This window comes from Lissotriton helveticus, chromosome 12 (genome assembly GCF_964261635.1).
Source record: "Lissotriton helveticus chromosome 12, aLisHel1.1, whole genome shotgun sequence".
Classification (NCBI taxonomy): domain Eukaryota; kingdom Metazoa; phylum Chordata; class Amphibia; order Caudata; family Salamandridae; genus Lissotriton; species Lissotriton helveticus.
In genome coordinates, this window is record NC_136073.1 from 840,466,675 (window position 1) to 840,482,159 (window position 15,485).

The window sequence follows — 15,485 nt, forward strand, 5'->3', positions numbered from 1 at the left end:
TACGCATATGCTCCGCAAGTACCACAGCAACCGCCTATGGTAAAAACCTAAAACGTTTTTCTTTTCATAAGTTTGTGCATACCGCATTCTCCTGGTACAAGCGCATGCTGTAAAAACATCTGGTAATCCTCGTCACGTCATGCCTTTTTTCAGGAGACAGTGCTCAAAGGTTGAATGAAATGGAAAAGAAAGTCTTCAAACAGTGAGGTAAATTTGCAAGGAGGAAGCAGATAGGAAAATTCTTCTTTCACCTTGTTGAATTTTACTTTTCAGGTCGAAAAAAGTAATGTAAACAACTAAAAGAGCTCTTTTGAGGACCAGCATTTTGTAGATATACGAAGTAAATGCAACAAAAACTTTAAAAAGCAGAGTCTTACTTTTTGAAGACTCCTAAATGTAATAATCTTCATTTACTAGATGGGCCTTATTAACGAAGGTAATGCACAAACGTGTAATGTTTTCCAAAGCCTAGCCTAGCAGAAAACTACTTCTGAATCTGGGAAAGATTACAAGCAGCTCCATCTACAAGGAGGCTTTGAAGAATAGTAGACTGATATCTAGTGCCTGTTCCCCCAAAGTCGGTCACTACCAGCTTTTTGGATTCATTTCAAGTTCTGGTTTACTGATCAGTGGACCCACGCGAGGCTCCTACAAGTCTACGGGGCTTCTTTCAGGCAGTTCCATGTCACCCATTATTGACTCTTAACCAACAATGTGCCCTACAGAGTACTGTTTTTGTGAAGGATACATACAGTCACTCCGAGTCTAGAAGGTCCACTACACCATCACGTGCCTTATGTTTCAGATGGTTTACTGCAGTGGCATCCAACCTCTGAAGACACTGGATGTTAACCTACACGTTGGGAGACTGGCACATACTGCTCCATCATGGCTCCCGTGCCTCAGCACAGAGGGTACCTTGGCGAGCAAGCTTTATTTCTAGCCTTCACTGTATTCATTTCGCATCAGATGCAATGTCTTGAGGGTTTTTACTACTACTGATTATTAAGAAGGACACCATGAGATGAGTTACGGAAAGCTTCTATTTATTGGAAGACTGTTTCTGAACCTGTGACCCTTTGGACTGTCAGGGAAATGGGAATGAGCAATAGTCTGAGGAAGTGAGTGAAACCGTTCCCATGCCCTAAATTCTGGAATCCATTCTCGGCCTATGGTATAAAAAGAATACTCAAATAACAATTCTGGACAATACGACAATTTCTGAATACAGAAGAAAACTAGAAAGTGATCGGCACAAATATTAAGTGATGAAATGGCTGAACTGGTGGGCTTTATGTGAGAAGGTAGACCTGGGTAATGGCGCAGCCGTGGCGAGCCCCATTTTTAACAGCTGTTAAAGACAACACTCAGGATATAAAATGGGTTTACCACCTGGAAAATGCATGCACGTGCAACTTTTCTTGCAATAACACGTACAATAAGATTCCTTGGCTGGAGAGAGAGGTCAAAACCTTTGGATCTGTAGGAGGAAAATAGAGGGACTGCCAAACGATCACTTACCAACTACTGGTTGAGATCTCCCCGCAAGGCCAGTACTGTGGTATATTTAACCAAATACTGCAAGAAAACTGGCTTAGCCCAGATCTATACAGTCTATAAATACAAGGTCCCCAGATGACTCAGGATTTTGAACCGTATGTGCTTGAAGTGTCAGTTATTCCTTCTACAAATCACTGCACACGAATTTCAGCACGCCCACCGAACCAAGGATATACTGGTTAGAACAATGAAAGCATGGGATTGCCACATTGGTGTACCGAATGAGACAGAATCTTTATGTAACCCTATAAGAAGTCCTTCTTTCAGCTGTGACCTTCTGGACCTCCATTTTATATATTTGCACTCACCTAGAATGGCAACCAAGTATCATACTGGCTGGGTTTACCTTTGATCAAAGTGAAACAATCCATATCCATCTTCACTCACTCACCAGTGGTTCTAACTCCTTGGTATCCATAAGGTTAAACTCGATGACAAAATAGTAGAAGTGCTTGTAGCAAGTGTTCACATGCGCTTCGGCCCCCATCTGAATGATTCTATCGAAGTGGTGTATGTAGACATGGACGAAGACGCGGAACAGCCTGGACAGAATCTTCTTTACCACTTGCATGAAGTTCTTGGGAAATGGAGTACCTAGTAGTGTGAAACAGAAACAAGTCAGTGAAAAGTGCCTAGGAAAGGCTCAAAAGAGAGGAAAGGCACAGCTGCTTTGGAAAAATAAGAAAACACGGAAAAACAGCAACATACTGGTCTAGGTATTTCAGATGCACAAAGCAGCAGCTTCTTCGTATTACTTAACTGCTATCATACGATATGTTTTGCTACGATACGGCAATACTGCTATGCATAATAACCGAGCCTGGAAAAGTATAGAGAACCTCTAATGTATTTCAAGTTGGGGGTATGTTTAAAAGAGCATCTAATGTGGTCGAATTCAAACCTGGAAGCATCTCAACATTCAAACTGTGAATAGTTCCCTTAGTAAATGTCAACCACCTTTTAGGAAAGCACACCAAGCCAAAATATATTGAAAAGAATAACAGACCAGTCTTGGAAATAAAGGTTGGAGAACATCTAAAAACATAGTCTGTGACAACGAGATTCCGGGACAAAAATTTGTGTAAAACGTACTTTCCCCTGACAGGTGCCCATAAAAGGCACTTTCCTCAAATGGTATCAGATATCACAGGACAAGGATTAAAACTGAGGGTTGCCACTATTGGAATAACACCATTAAGTGCTTTATCACTTCAAATGTATACAGGTATGTGATATTTATATAGAATAACCCTAGTCAAAAGGAAGCAGAACACTGTTCAGGGTCAAAGACACAGTTAAAATGCGACTGGGGTGGTAGCTGGTTTGTGAACTTAATAAAGTACGACACATGAGGGTCTCAAGGTGTGTGTGTCTGTGTGTTTTGTCAGTTGAAGAGCCAGGTCTTAAGGTCCTTCCTGAATTGCGATGGTGATTACCTGTGGTTCCGACTGTTCCAAGTCTTTACAAGGAGGTAGAAGGATCTTCCTACAGCCGTGGTTTTGCGGATCCGTGGGACGGTGGCCAGGGCCAGTTAGGCAGGGAAGATATTTCTGGTGAGGGTGTAGGAGACACAGTGGTTGAGGTATGCAGGTCCGGCGTTGTGGAGGCCTCTGTAGGCGTTCATGAAAATCTTTAAGGCGATTCTCTTGTTGACAAGAGAGCCAGTGAAGGTCTCTCAGGTGGCCGGTGATGTGGTTGCGGTGTAGGATGTTCAGGAAGAGTCTGGCAGAGGCGGTCTTCAGTTTCTTTTGTAGTTTCTGGGTGGTGCCGGCATAGAGTGCGCTGCCGTATTCTAGTTTGCTGGTGATGAGCGCATGGGTGACTATTTCCCTGGACTCAGTGGGGATCCACTTGAAGATCGTACGAAGGAGGCGGAGCATGTGGAAGGGGGACGTGACAGCGTTGATTTGGCAGTTCATTGCTATCGAGGAGTCCAGGATGATGCAGAGGTTTTGTTCGTGGTCCGTGGGGATTCCCAGCGCTGCAGGCCACTAAGAGTCGTCACAGGGGGGAGGAGCCTAGGATGAGGACTTCGGTCTTGTCCGAGTTAAGCTTGAGGCAACTGTCCTTCTTCCAGGTGGCGACTGCCTTCATCCTGTTGTTGAAGTTGCTCTTGGCAGATGTGGGTTAGTCTGTGAGGGAGACTATCAGCTGGGTGTCGTTGGTGCAGGAGATGAGGTTGAGTCTGTGGCTTCTGACGATGGCTGCAAGCGGGACCACGTAGATGTTGAAGAAGGTGGGGCCCAAGGAGGATCCCTAAGGCACTCCACTGCGGATCTCTGTGGGTTCTGATTTGAGCTGTAGAAGCCAGCCTGTATTCGGCCAGTGAGGAAGGAGCAGATCCATTTGAGGGCTTTGTTGCGGATCCAAGAGTCATGGAGTCTTGCACAGAAGGTGTGGTGGGAGACTGTGTCGAAGGTGGCTGAGAGGTCCAGGAGGAGGAGGGCTGCAGTCTCACCTCGGTCGAGGAAGGTGCGGATATCATCTGTAGTGACGAGAAAAGCAGTCTCAGTGCTGTGGTTGCTTCAGAAGCCCGATTAGGAGAGGTCCAGGATGTTGTTTGTTTCAGTGAACTTGGGGAGTTGGGCGTTGATGGCTTGCTCATTTACTTTGGCTAAGAAGGAGAGCAGAGAGATAGGTCTGTAGTTCTTGAGGTCCGTCGGGTCGGCAGAAGTGTTCTTCAGCAGGGGGTTGACCTTTGTATGCTTCCAGTCTTCAGGAAAAGGTGTGGACTCGATGGAGCAGTTGATAGTGAGGCAGAGTTTGGGAGCGATAGAGGTGCCGGCTCTGTTGAAAATTTGGTGAGGGCAGGGGTCTGAGGGGGCTTCGGAGTGGATGCTCTTCATGATCCTGAGGGTGTTGTCAGAGGTGAGGGTAGCTCACCTGATCAAGGTCTGCTGGGGGCTGGATCCATTGGGTGTGGTGGTTGAGGGTGGGTCTTGGGGCGCAAAGCTGTTGTAGATCTTGAGGCGGAAGAAGGTGGCGAGGTTGTCAGAGGGGTGGGATGGAAGGATGACTGCTTTCTCTGTGCTGTGTTTGGCAAATTCTTGGACTATGGCAAAGAGTTCTTTGCTGTTGTGTGCGTTGGCATTTATCCGTTCCTCGATGGCTGCCTTCTATGTTGTTCCTCCCGGTCAGGTTGACACGGTCCTTGTGGATGATTTTGTATCAGTCAGGAATGGCGGTTGCGCTGTCTGGTGCTGAACTGGAGTTAATCCAGGTTTCTGTGAAGAAACAGAACAGTAAGTATTGGCAGAGATAAAACAACACTGGGAGATTTCCACTCTGAATGATGGTGTGCTTCAAAGGCTTGAGACTTCATCCTCCCTGTCCATGGTACTTTCCAATCTCCTACCAGACTGGCAGGAGATGGGAAAGCACCATGTACAGGGAGGATGAAGTCTTAAGTCCTGAAGAACACCATCATTCACAGAGTGGAAATCTCACTTGGTCAAAGTCTCACTCACAGTTGGTAAGTATCTGTTCTAGGACAGCAACCCCACTCATCCAGAAGGCTTTTCACATCTTAGTGAACAGGCTCAATTATTTAATGAGAGACTCACACCTTGCTGAAGAGTCTCACTCCTTGGATGTTTTCATCACTCGCCGAGTGTGAGATCTAAATCTTCGAGCACAATGGCATTCACCAGAGTGTGAGTTTTACACCCTGGAGGAGCCTCACATATTGGGTGGGAGTCTCATGCCTTCACCGCAATCATACAACCGTTGTAGGGTGTATAAGGATAGGTATGGGATGGTAAGGGGATGTGAAACAAAAATAAAACAACTTTTAGCATCCAACATCACATGGCAGCTGTAGTGTGCAGTAAGGGCCAGGGAAGTAAAGAGGGAAGGCGAAGGCGCTGGGCACAGATGACCATATAGCCAGTGTCTAACCCAGGGTGGTGTGGAGTGCAAAAAAACGATGGATTTAGGCCCAGATCCTTGTACTGGGGTGAATGTATGACATTGTTCTACATTCTGTCCATCAACTGTGTTTTTTGCAATTGTCACCCCGAGTGGGCTGGGTATGCTCAGACGTGAGTTCCAGGCTCTCCACACCACTGGAGTTATGCTATCCAGGCTGATGAAGGCTGATAGCCAGAAACCGGTCCTTGGATGCTTTATTCCGGTCTGGGAAAGACATCGCTTGGTAGTTCGGACTGGACTGTTCCCATGAGGCACAGGGTCAGAGCTGATTTGCATATAGCCAGTGTCTAACCCAGGGTGGTGTGCAGTGCAAAAAACCGATGGATTTAGGCCCAGATCCTTGTACTGGGGTGAATGTATGACATTGTTCTACATTCTGTCCATCAACTGTGTTTTTTGCAGGTGAAAGAGGGGGCAGGAAAAATGTGTAACTGCTGTCACAGCATAGTATACAAGAAGTGGGTGGGACAGCCTATGGAGGGGGTGCAAAGTTTTCTACGGATATACTACCTTAAAAAAAAGAAAAGTAAACCACTTCCGGCAACACGACATGGCGTCGAGGACAAAAAAAAAAACCTTTAAAAAGAGACAATACACGTGGATGAGCCTTGGAGGCTATGGCAGGTGGAAAGGAGGAACCAGAAAGACTGATCACTGTGACCGCAGCACCTCCTGCATGCCAGTTGCTAGGGTGTCAGGAAGCAACAAAAGCATGGCCACTGGGGATCCTTCGGAAGCCGCCAGCATCAGCTCGTGGAAGGAAAGTGAATCCGCTCGTTTCTTCTAGTGACACCTGTCATTTGCTCTTTCAGCGTGCATAAACAGTGAATACTTGAAAGACAATCTTCCACATCACAAGCTTTAGGTCACTAGTAACAAGTACTTATGAGCCAACACAGATACCACCAAAAACACATTTTAAACTGAGTTTCTCCATAATAAGGGGGGTGGAGTAGGGATGCACATAAAAATGCCTAAGCAAAAGTAAGACAAGAGTACTATCAGCATTGAATGCCAAAAGGCATCAACCTGGTTACTAGAAAGAGCCAGGTGGGACAAATTCAAAGAGATGGCTAATACCGTGAATTGCGTTTTGGACAGTCTCTCACTTAGTGCATACTAACTAAGTAAAAACGACTTGGTTGTGTAAGGAGATCTCATGGATAACATTTCCTAGCTTTGGAAATAAGGGACTGATTTTCTTGAAAGACCAAGGTCGTCTTGGTTGAGGATTTCAGGTGTCATGTGACAATGTTTTTCCCCCAAAACAGAACGAAGCATTTTTCATTAAAGACAGCCATGCAATCGCTGTTCTATTGCCAAGATCACAAGAGAAGCAGAGATCCTTCTTCAGTAAGTAGCGGTTTGAGAATTCTTTTTTAATATATTTTGGAAGTGAGTTTTAAGTTCAGTTAATTAAAAAAGCACAATGGTTAGAGGTAGGACTCTTTGTGTATTCGAATATACAACAAGTCAGCACATCTAAGGTCACTCTTAAATTACTCCCTCTACTCAACTGCTACGCACCAATTTTCTAACAGACTAGTCCGCACCACACAAGCAAGCGTAGAATGATTATTTTTATAACTTCATCTGCTTTGCTTAATTTTATGACCGAAGAATACAGTAACAATATATGGAGAACCCATAAAGGTATGGTGAGAAGAGAGCCCTACAAACAGAATGGCTCTGGCTGGAGTCAGACTGGTCAGCCCCATCACCTTTCATCACACTGGTAATGCGGTGTTGATGGATGATTGAGATGAATTCATTGACACAAGAGCCCTACAGAATGGGGTATTAGGTTGGTGGCACATAGAAGTGGAATTGGCACTTGTGGCTGTAGAAACTGACTAGCTGACCACAGTGGTGCCTGGAGTAGTACGACCCACACTTGCATCATTGACATTGAGGAGGAAACATAAATGTGAAACTTAGTGAAATTGTTTTTAAAAAAAAGAGTATTCTCAAAAACACACCTATCGTATGTAAATCCACAATGCAAAACGCCTGGAGCTCCCCCATCAATTTTGCATCAAGGATTTAGGCCACTACAGCAGAGTCTTGAGAACTTTCAAGGCAGGTCCAGGGACCTTGGAGCAAAGGAGTAGATTCGTCCGAGTGGTCCAAATAATCGCTTTTAATTAAATAATAATAATGAAAAATACAAAAACGTCAAGGGTAAGGATTCTTAGCAAGATTATTCCCAGAAGATTTATTGCAAAAACATTATATTGACCATTTGGGAAAAATGTTTGTCACCTACAGCTCTAGAGAATCGGGGCTGCCCAAGAATATTGGAACTCAATGGAGGACAGTCCCCCTCCTCATGCTTAACCAAGAATGAGGAAGAGGCCCAACACCAGGGCCCACAGAGAATCTTCTATGTTTTTTTGTTAAATGTTTTGGAGTCCACATACCTATTTTTCCAATAAGCAATTACTCTTATAATGTCCCAAGAGAGAACATTTAGTCTAGTACCAGGTGGGCAGATGCTGAAATTTACTCAAGTGAGTCTGCAAACCAACAAAAAAGGATGCATTGTTACCGATGGAAACAGATTACTAACCAAAATGTGGTACAGAGGCAGAGGCAGAGGCAGTGATATGTGCAAGCGGCCATTCTCGACACACCCAATGTGCAGGAGATACCAGAGCCTTGAGAATCTCCCTAGTGTACCTTAGGCTCCTGCACTGCACTAGTCAGGTCAGTGTGTTAGCAGCAGTAACCTAAAACTAGGCAGCAGAAACTTGAAAATGTCCGCTGTGAAGCCTGTTCTGGCTTTTCTAACAGCTTAAAACTCAATTGAGTGGTGCCAGAAGTCTTTTTATCAACCCAGTCAATCCATGTGTGCAAGAACACATATGCGCCGTGGGAGTTTTGAGAATGATGGGTGATTGGTGCACATAGTTCAATACCATGAGAGTGTAGAAACAATCATTTATCATTTCCCACCTTCGAACTAGAACAATTCTCAAAGAGGCACACGCTGTCAGAATAAGGTTTTAATCAAATTCCGTTGCCGAAACCTGAGAGCTATACATGCAATCTCCTGATACAGACTATGATGACTATGATGGAGAGACTTGAACAAAGGAATGGATTATAATTAAATTTGGAATAATTACATAAATAAGAAAGTTACAAATCAAATAACATTGCTACGACCGGATAGGATATTGGATTTTGAATGATGATGATTTTATTGTAGTGACCACTCTTTGGTGAGCAAGTATTATGAGCCTTGACAAAGACCGTTACCTTGAAACAAATGTTGTCTGGTTCTGCTCACCTACTTTTAATGCAGACTGTGTAATAAGCAAAGTAAAAGGTCCAGTCTTATAGGCGGTAACAAATGCAGACAAGTAGGGACTAACAAGCTTATTTACGAATCAGGAGTCAGCATTTAAGAAGGACAATGACACAAGCCAATGACAAATATCGGCGGAGAGTGAGCAGGGCTCCTAGTGCATACTCTATTACAGCATGCCGACCTGTTGCTAGGCTCGACCTAAATACTAGGGATTCTGGCATTGTAAAATATTCCTCCACTGGCGCAACTTACTGCTGAGAGCCCTACCAAGACAGAACTGTAGGGGAGAATGTGTTGTACAGCACCATACACCACTACCTGAGCAAGTGGCGTGGCTGAAAGGAAGCACTCTTACAAAACAACATTTTCAAGCTTACTTGACGCAACATTAAGTAGAAAAAAACAGGAAGTGGAAAGAGGAAGCAGGCGCCACAGATTCATGTACTCATGTTTACCCACTTGGTAATGCTGGGTAAAGGAAAATAAAGAAGTGGTTGGAGAAAAGAACACACATTCAGAAATATAGAGCCCCGATGGTGCTGAAGAAGGTTAGTAATATAGATTGGCAGTTTTAATATATTTGAAACTCACATCCAAACTTTATTTAAACCACTCGTTTGATTCTGCCGAAGAAGATCACAGTAATGGATAGCTCTTAAAGACTATCATCATGCAGTTACAAAGTTAGGGATGAGATCAACAGCGCTACGTCAGCTTCAACCTAAAGTCATCTGCCTGGAACACATCATTCAGCATGGCCTAGCAAAATAGGATTTTCACACATTTAGAGACACATCCATAAAGCTATACTTATAAGTAATATTGCCCACTTTCCTTTGACATTTGCTCCAACTTTTACTCACATTGAGCAATGATCATCATGCAAAACGATTCCTCCACACATGGTCTGCTTTCTTACACACTATTGGGCCCTTCACTAGAAAGTCTAACACAGCTATTCACCGTTCACAGTCTCCGCCATATCTTTCGGTGGGGAAAAGAGTGTGTGAGTGAGTGAGTGAGTGAGTGTGTGTGTTTAAATCTCTTTTCCTATCAGATTTAGTAGTCTGTCACACCATACATTTTTAGGTGACCTGTTGCAGTTGCTTAAAATTTACATATTTGAAACTAAATGTATATACTTGCTGCAATTATTGATGAAATGTTTTTTTATTAATACAAAACTTACATTGGAAATTGCCTTATCACCTCAGCTGATTCTGTTGGGTATACTAGAAGAAAGGGTGTCTAAAAGTATGCACATTTTTTTTTGTTTATAGCCGTGGTAGAATTCCGCCTGTATCACCTTGGCCTGATCCTAAACTCCCTGTTTTCAGGCAATGGCTGGCTCGGCTCCTGGCTATATTTATTTATTTATATATGGGCCCCACTTACAACATGAATACAGGAGCAATAGGTGGAGTGGGGAGGGGCGTTGGGTAATGCTATAACTGGGTAGGATTATCTTGACGGTCAGGATTGAAAATTCTGCCTGTTTTTGTTCGAACGTGGGACAGGGCTAAGAGGATTAATTGAGGGAGTTTATTGTATTGAGTATTATGTCTTTTTGGAAGTTTGTAAACTATTTTTTTCCTACAGAAAGTTTTGAATTCATGAATTGAGAATCAGGTTTATGGATGTATTACTTTAATGAACTGAAAAGAGATTTATATATTTTTGATTCTCTTCTGTGCTGTGTGTGGGGGGGATGTTCGGTGTATATTAAAAAAATATTTAAGAATGTATTTAAAAAAAAGAAGAAGAAGAGGGAGAAACGAACTTTGAAAGATTGAAAAGAAAAAGTGTTGTACTGCCCGCCTTGACCTGAGGCTCCTTCAAAAGGAGATCATAACTTAGAAGTCCTCTGGTTCAATATTTCCACTTGACTCACAAAGATCATCTGTGGTGTCAGAAAATGCAGACACAGATGTTCCATTGACAAAAAAAAAAATCACACAGAGGAAAATGCTCAAACTGACAAGAGCCTTACACATTGTAGACAATGGGAATATGGAGGTTGCCCCAAGCTCGGCGGTCCCCGCTTCAAGTGGGCTAATAGGAAAGGCTGTCTGACTTTGCTTCGGCACCAAAGCGAGTCATGTTAGAAGATAGGCTTAGAAAAAACAAATGAGTTTCATAACCAAAAGTGGGATGAGGAAAATAAAAATCGGAGATAGTTTGTGGGTGGCACCAAAAATTTAAAATCATACTAGATTAGCAGGAATATTAGACCATCGGTACACCGCTTGTGCACATTTAAAGACTGTGTGGGATTGGCAACCTCAGATATTTTGTCCTACTATATGGCCTCGCACTTGCTGGGACTGAACAAATGGTGGTATGGGGACAGGGTGGACCCAGCATACGCCGTCAAACGTCAGTGCATGGGGGAACACACCTTACATACAATGCTCTACTCTGCCCGTTGAGATGCTCCCTACTTTCTGCCACGAGGACGGTCTTCCAGATCTGGAAGCAGGCGTTATGGAGGATGGGTTGGTGGAACAGACTGACCCGGGAACCCCCTCTTTGGCATAATGTACGCCTACCACACTTGGCGGCTTTGTCAGGATTCCGCGACTGGGACAACATTGGGATCTCTACCCTGGGCGACGTCATGCGGGGACCGGTTTAAAAATCCTTCCAGGAAATCCAGAAAGACTTCCAAATGCCGAAAACCCAATTTTTTTAAGTATCTACGGTTCCGACATGCTATTTCCCCTAGCTTGGAGGGGTTGGAGACACTGGCAGAGTTCAGTCCGGTGGACGCCAAGGTATTTATGGAGGACCTCCACAACCACAAGATCTCTCAAATGTATCAGTCCCTAGTCACGCGCGGCTCCCCGTCACTGCACTACTAGAGGGAGACTTGGGAGGGCGACGTTGGTCGGATAGAGGAGGAAGACTGGACGGAAGATTGGCCTCTCCGCGAGGGGCGGCCATCGCAATGAGCCTACGACTCATCAAGTTCAAGTACCTCCACCGGGTATACTATACCGAGGTTAGGCTTTGGAGGGTGGGTTTGGTGGCCTCCCCAGTGTGTCTCCGATGCGAACAAGAGGAGGGAACCCTGTTGCATACTGTCTGGCACTGCTCTGCATTAGCGTGATTCTAGAGGGGGATGCTGGCCTGCCTCTCTGAAGTATTGGAGTCAGTGGGACCTTCCAAACTCACCAAAGCTGGTCCTCCTGCATGTTATGGAAGGGATCGGGGGCAACATTTATAAGCGCCATCTCGTGCGTCTGGGATTTACCCTGGCTAAAAGGGATATTGCTAGTGCTTGGAAGGCAGCGGTGGCACCATCCGTCTCTGCCTGGAAAAATGGTCTGGATTTCAGTATGGGTCTAGAGACCCCAATCTTTATGGCCAGGGGGTGCCCCAGAAAGCATTTTAAGATCTGGAAGCACTGGGCAGACTATTGTGGTCTGATGCTCGAGCCACCACAGGTTGACCGGCACCGAGACCCAGAATGACCTCCTTACTTGGCGTTATTTTTTTCTTTTTCTCCTTTGTTCTTTGCATCTCCTTTCCTATGGATGTTGGGCAGGATAGCTGCCTCGTAGGTACTAATATGTTACAATTGTACAATTGCAGTCAGCGATATGATGTGTTGCTCTGGAATGGTCGACAGTGTGCTGGTGGGTTAGGGGTGTTACAGTTTTAGAGTTCAGATTTTATTTGTATTGCTCTTCATTTTCTCCAGAAAATACATGAAAATGGTCAAATACAATTGATGTATATTGATGCGGCAGAAGCTTCTGGGTCACAGAGCTCTGCGTTATATGTGAAGTTTTGACAAATACATTATTTTAAAAAATATATATAAGATACAAGGGGTAAATAGTATCAACACATGAACTGGCTACCATGGACCAAATCAAGAAGGCAGATTAAACCGAACACTATTGCATGTCAAATATGGAAACCCACAGGAATACACTCACTCCAGGAATTAGAAAAGAACTATGCATCAGATCATTAAGGGTTACCAACCAGTGACAGTGGCAAGTACCCTAGATGGAGTAACAATTAAAAGATCTTTTGAAACTTGCAACTCGGAACCAAATTGAGAAGCATTAGCCTCTGCCGACTCATGAAGATTGCCCACATGATTTATCCCAAATGTAGCAGGATCAAGACCCTTCTCCCCCCTTTTCTTTTAAGAAATTGTAATGAATAATGTTTTTACTAGGAGTGCAAGGACTGCCTGGGTGTAATACTCCAATATCTAGAGCATAAACAGACGGTGGAGATTGTTAGATGTTGACAGAGTGGTGCAAATTGCAAGATTTCTTGTGCCTCTTATGTACAAGAAACCTTATGTGGTCTTGACGGAAAGTCACAATGGAGGTAGTACCTATCATGGCCTCCCTATCTCACACTGCCTGCGCCTCCTTGCTCCTCAGTTCCTTCTGTATCCTCCGAAGTAAAAACCTCTCTTAGTCTTTTAGATTCGTCCCGGGCATGTTCAGGCATCTTTCACAATCTTGAAGAGTTCGAGGACAGCAGACTGGCAACGTACAAATAATGTGGGTTATTTACATCTTTTTTTCCTGCTGCATGGAGAGCACTTTAAATAGTCCGTGTAAGATGAATGTGCTGTGACAGAAACACTAGGAACAATCACTGGAAAAGCCAATAGGTCTGGCTTTAATGTCGGTACGCAAATTGAGTTAGCACGTTAGAGCGATACACATGGGAAGGAGCCAGCAAGAACAGACAGACAGGTGTACAGTTGTAAAGTAGTTCCTCCTACAGTTCAATGCAAGTATTTGAACGGCCACGGAAGGATACAATCAAACACCCAATAGAAACTGCGTGAGAGATTATTAGTCCTCTGGGCCGAGTCAAGAAGTGATTGACAAAGTCTCAAAGTCAATAGCTGAAAGAAGCTGGTCAAAAAAGGCCAAAGGTTGAAAGGGGGTTGGGGACCTAAAACTCACTTGATGTATATTATAAGCTATCTGTTCGACACCTGCAGTGTCCACAGAGAACAAATAACCACAGAGAACAAATAACCCTGAAACGTAGCCACAAATTGGTGGAAAAAAGTTGTCACTCAGTAAATATGAGTAAAACCAAAATCGATTTACTGGAGGACAACATTCTTGTCAAAATAGGGACAAAAAAAACCCACTCTTCTGTGATCATACTCACATAAGCTATGGAAAAATACAGGCTGCACAGCAACTGCGGGTAAAAGGGACGTGATACGGAAAAGGAGCAGTGCACACTTTTCAGCTGTTAATCATTGTAGTATACAATGTATTTCTTCAGTTAGCTATATATGCCACAACAGCCACAGGGAAGGGAAAATAAGGTTTGGAATGGGTACAAGAGAAAAAAGTGGTTACTTATACCTTTAAAAAAAATACATAGTAATGGATTACTTACTGAACCATAACTTCAATTTGTCTAATAAGTTAGCCATTTATTGAGATGTAAGGGGCGTGGTCACGGAGGCGACCAAGATGGCCGCTTTCGAGTGAAGCTCCGCCGTCTGGGCGACCGACCTTCACCATCCTGTCACTTTGAGGCGGACCTGACCCCGTAACTCCACTCCATCCTACAACTGCGGCGACCCGCCGCCATCCGACGCCGGTTTTGGGGCTGCGGAGGCACCGGAGGGGTGTTCCAGGCGGAGGAGCGAGGCCGCCACCCCATCGGCGCCCGATCTCACTGCGCCCGGCTTACTGGTAGGTGCCGCGCTGGGGGCGCGCCGCTGGTCTGCTCGCGGCCTCTTGTGGCGCTGGGGGCTTGGGGCTGTTTGCTGGGGTCTGGCCCGGGGGGTTGCTGCGCCGTCTACGGAACTCCGTGTTTCGCGGCGGCCTTTGGGCCTGTACGGCGACGCGGAGCCGGGGCCTTGGGTGGCGGCTACCCCGGACTGGGCGCGAGGGACATTCCGACCCGGGTGCTGCGGGAGGGGCGGGTGATTGGCGGTGGGCGCCCCGGGGGCTGGCGCTGCTGCGCGGCCGGGCGGCCCCGCCTTCCCTTGGTGTCCCCCCCCCTGATTCCCACTGGAGAGAGGGGACGGCTGTTGGCGAGGCTCAGCACCTGCAACCCTGGCCGGCCATTTTTGGCTGTGAATTACGCTGCCGCCACTTGACGAGTCCTGGCTCCCAGAAGGGTCACATTGCTACCTGGCAGTCACGCAGCGACGGATAACTGCCTCCTTGCACGCGAGTTGCGCCCGGTGCCACCGGACTGAGCTGTTCCTAATTGCCACATCCACGGAGGCGATCGCACCTCTTGACGCATTCCTGTTGGCCTGCCCACCCGAAACTCAGACAGTCGCCCTGCTCACAGGTCTTTGTTTGCTGTCCACTCCAGACCCTGTCCACGATGGGAAAACGTGACCTCAATCAGCGGAAACTCAGTTTTGACAAAACCTCCATGCTCTCTGCAGACACTGCAACCGGCTCCTCATCTGACGCCATGCCTCCCCCTCCTCAGGACACCACAGCCGCATTGGTCGCTACCATGATGGCTGAGATGAGGGCTGGGTTCAAGTCCCTCGACGGCAGGTTAGACACTCTGGAGCAAAAACTAGCCGATCTGGGCTCTAAAGTTCAAGTGCATGACCGCAGACTAGATATGGCTGAATCCCGCATCTCCGACGTCGAGGACTCTGGCGCCAAATCACTGAAACGCCTTGAACGCGTCGAGAAGATACTGAAAGAGG

The 15,485-nt window shown here is 45.5% G+C and overlaps 1 protein-coding gene across 1 annotated transcript in view; it reads right to left on the reverse strand.

Annotated features, from left to right (window-relative positions):
- MOB3A (MOB kinase activator 3A) overlaps window positions 1-15,485 on the reverse strand; it is a 53,556-nt gene that overhangs the window by 10,526 nt on the left and 27,545 nt on the right. Inside the window, exon 3 of the mRNA XM_078671546.1 lies at window positions 1,952-2,154. Within this exon, the coding sequence (XP_078527672.1) occupies window positions 1,952-2,154 (203 nt within the window). The remainder of the gene's footprint in view (window positions 1-1,951; window positions 2,155-15,485) is intronic.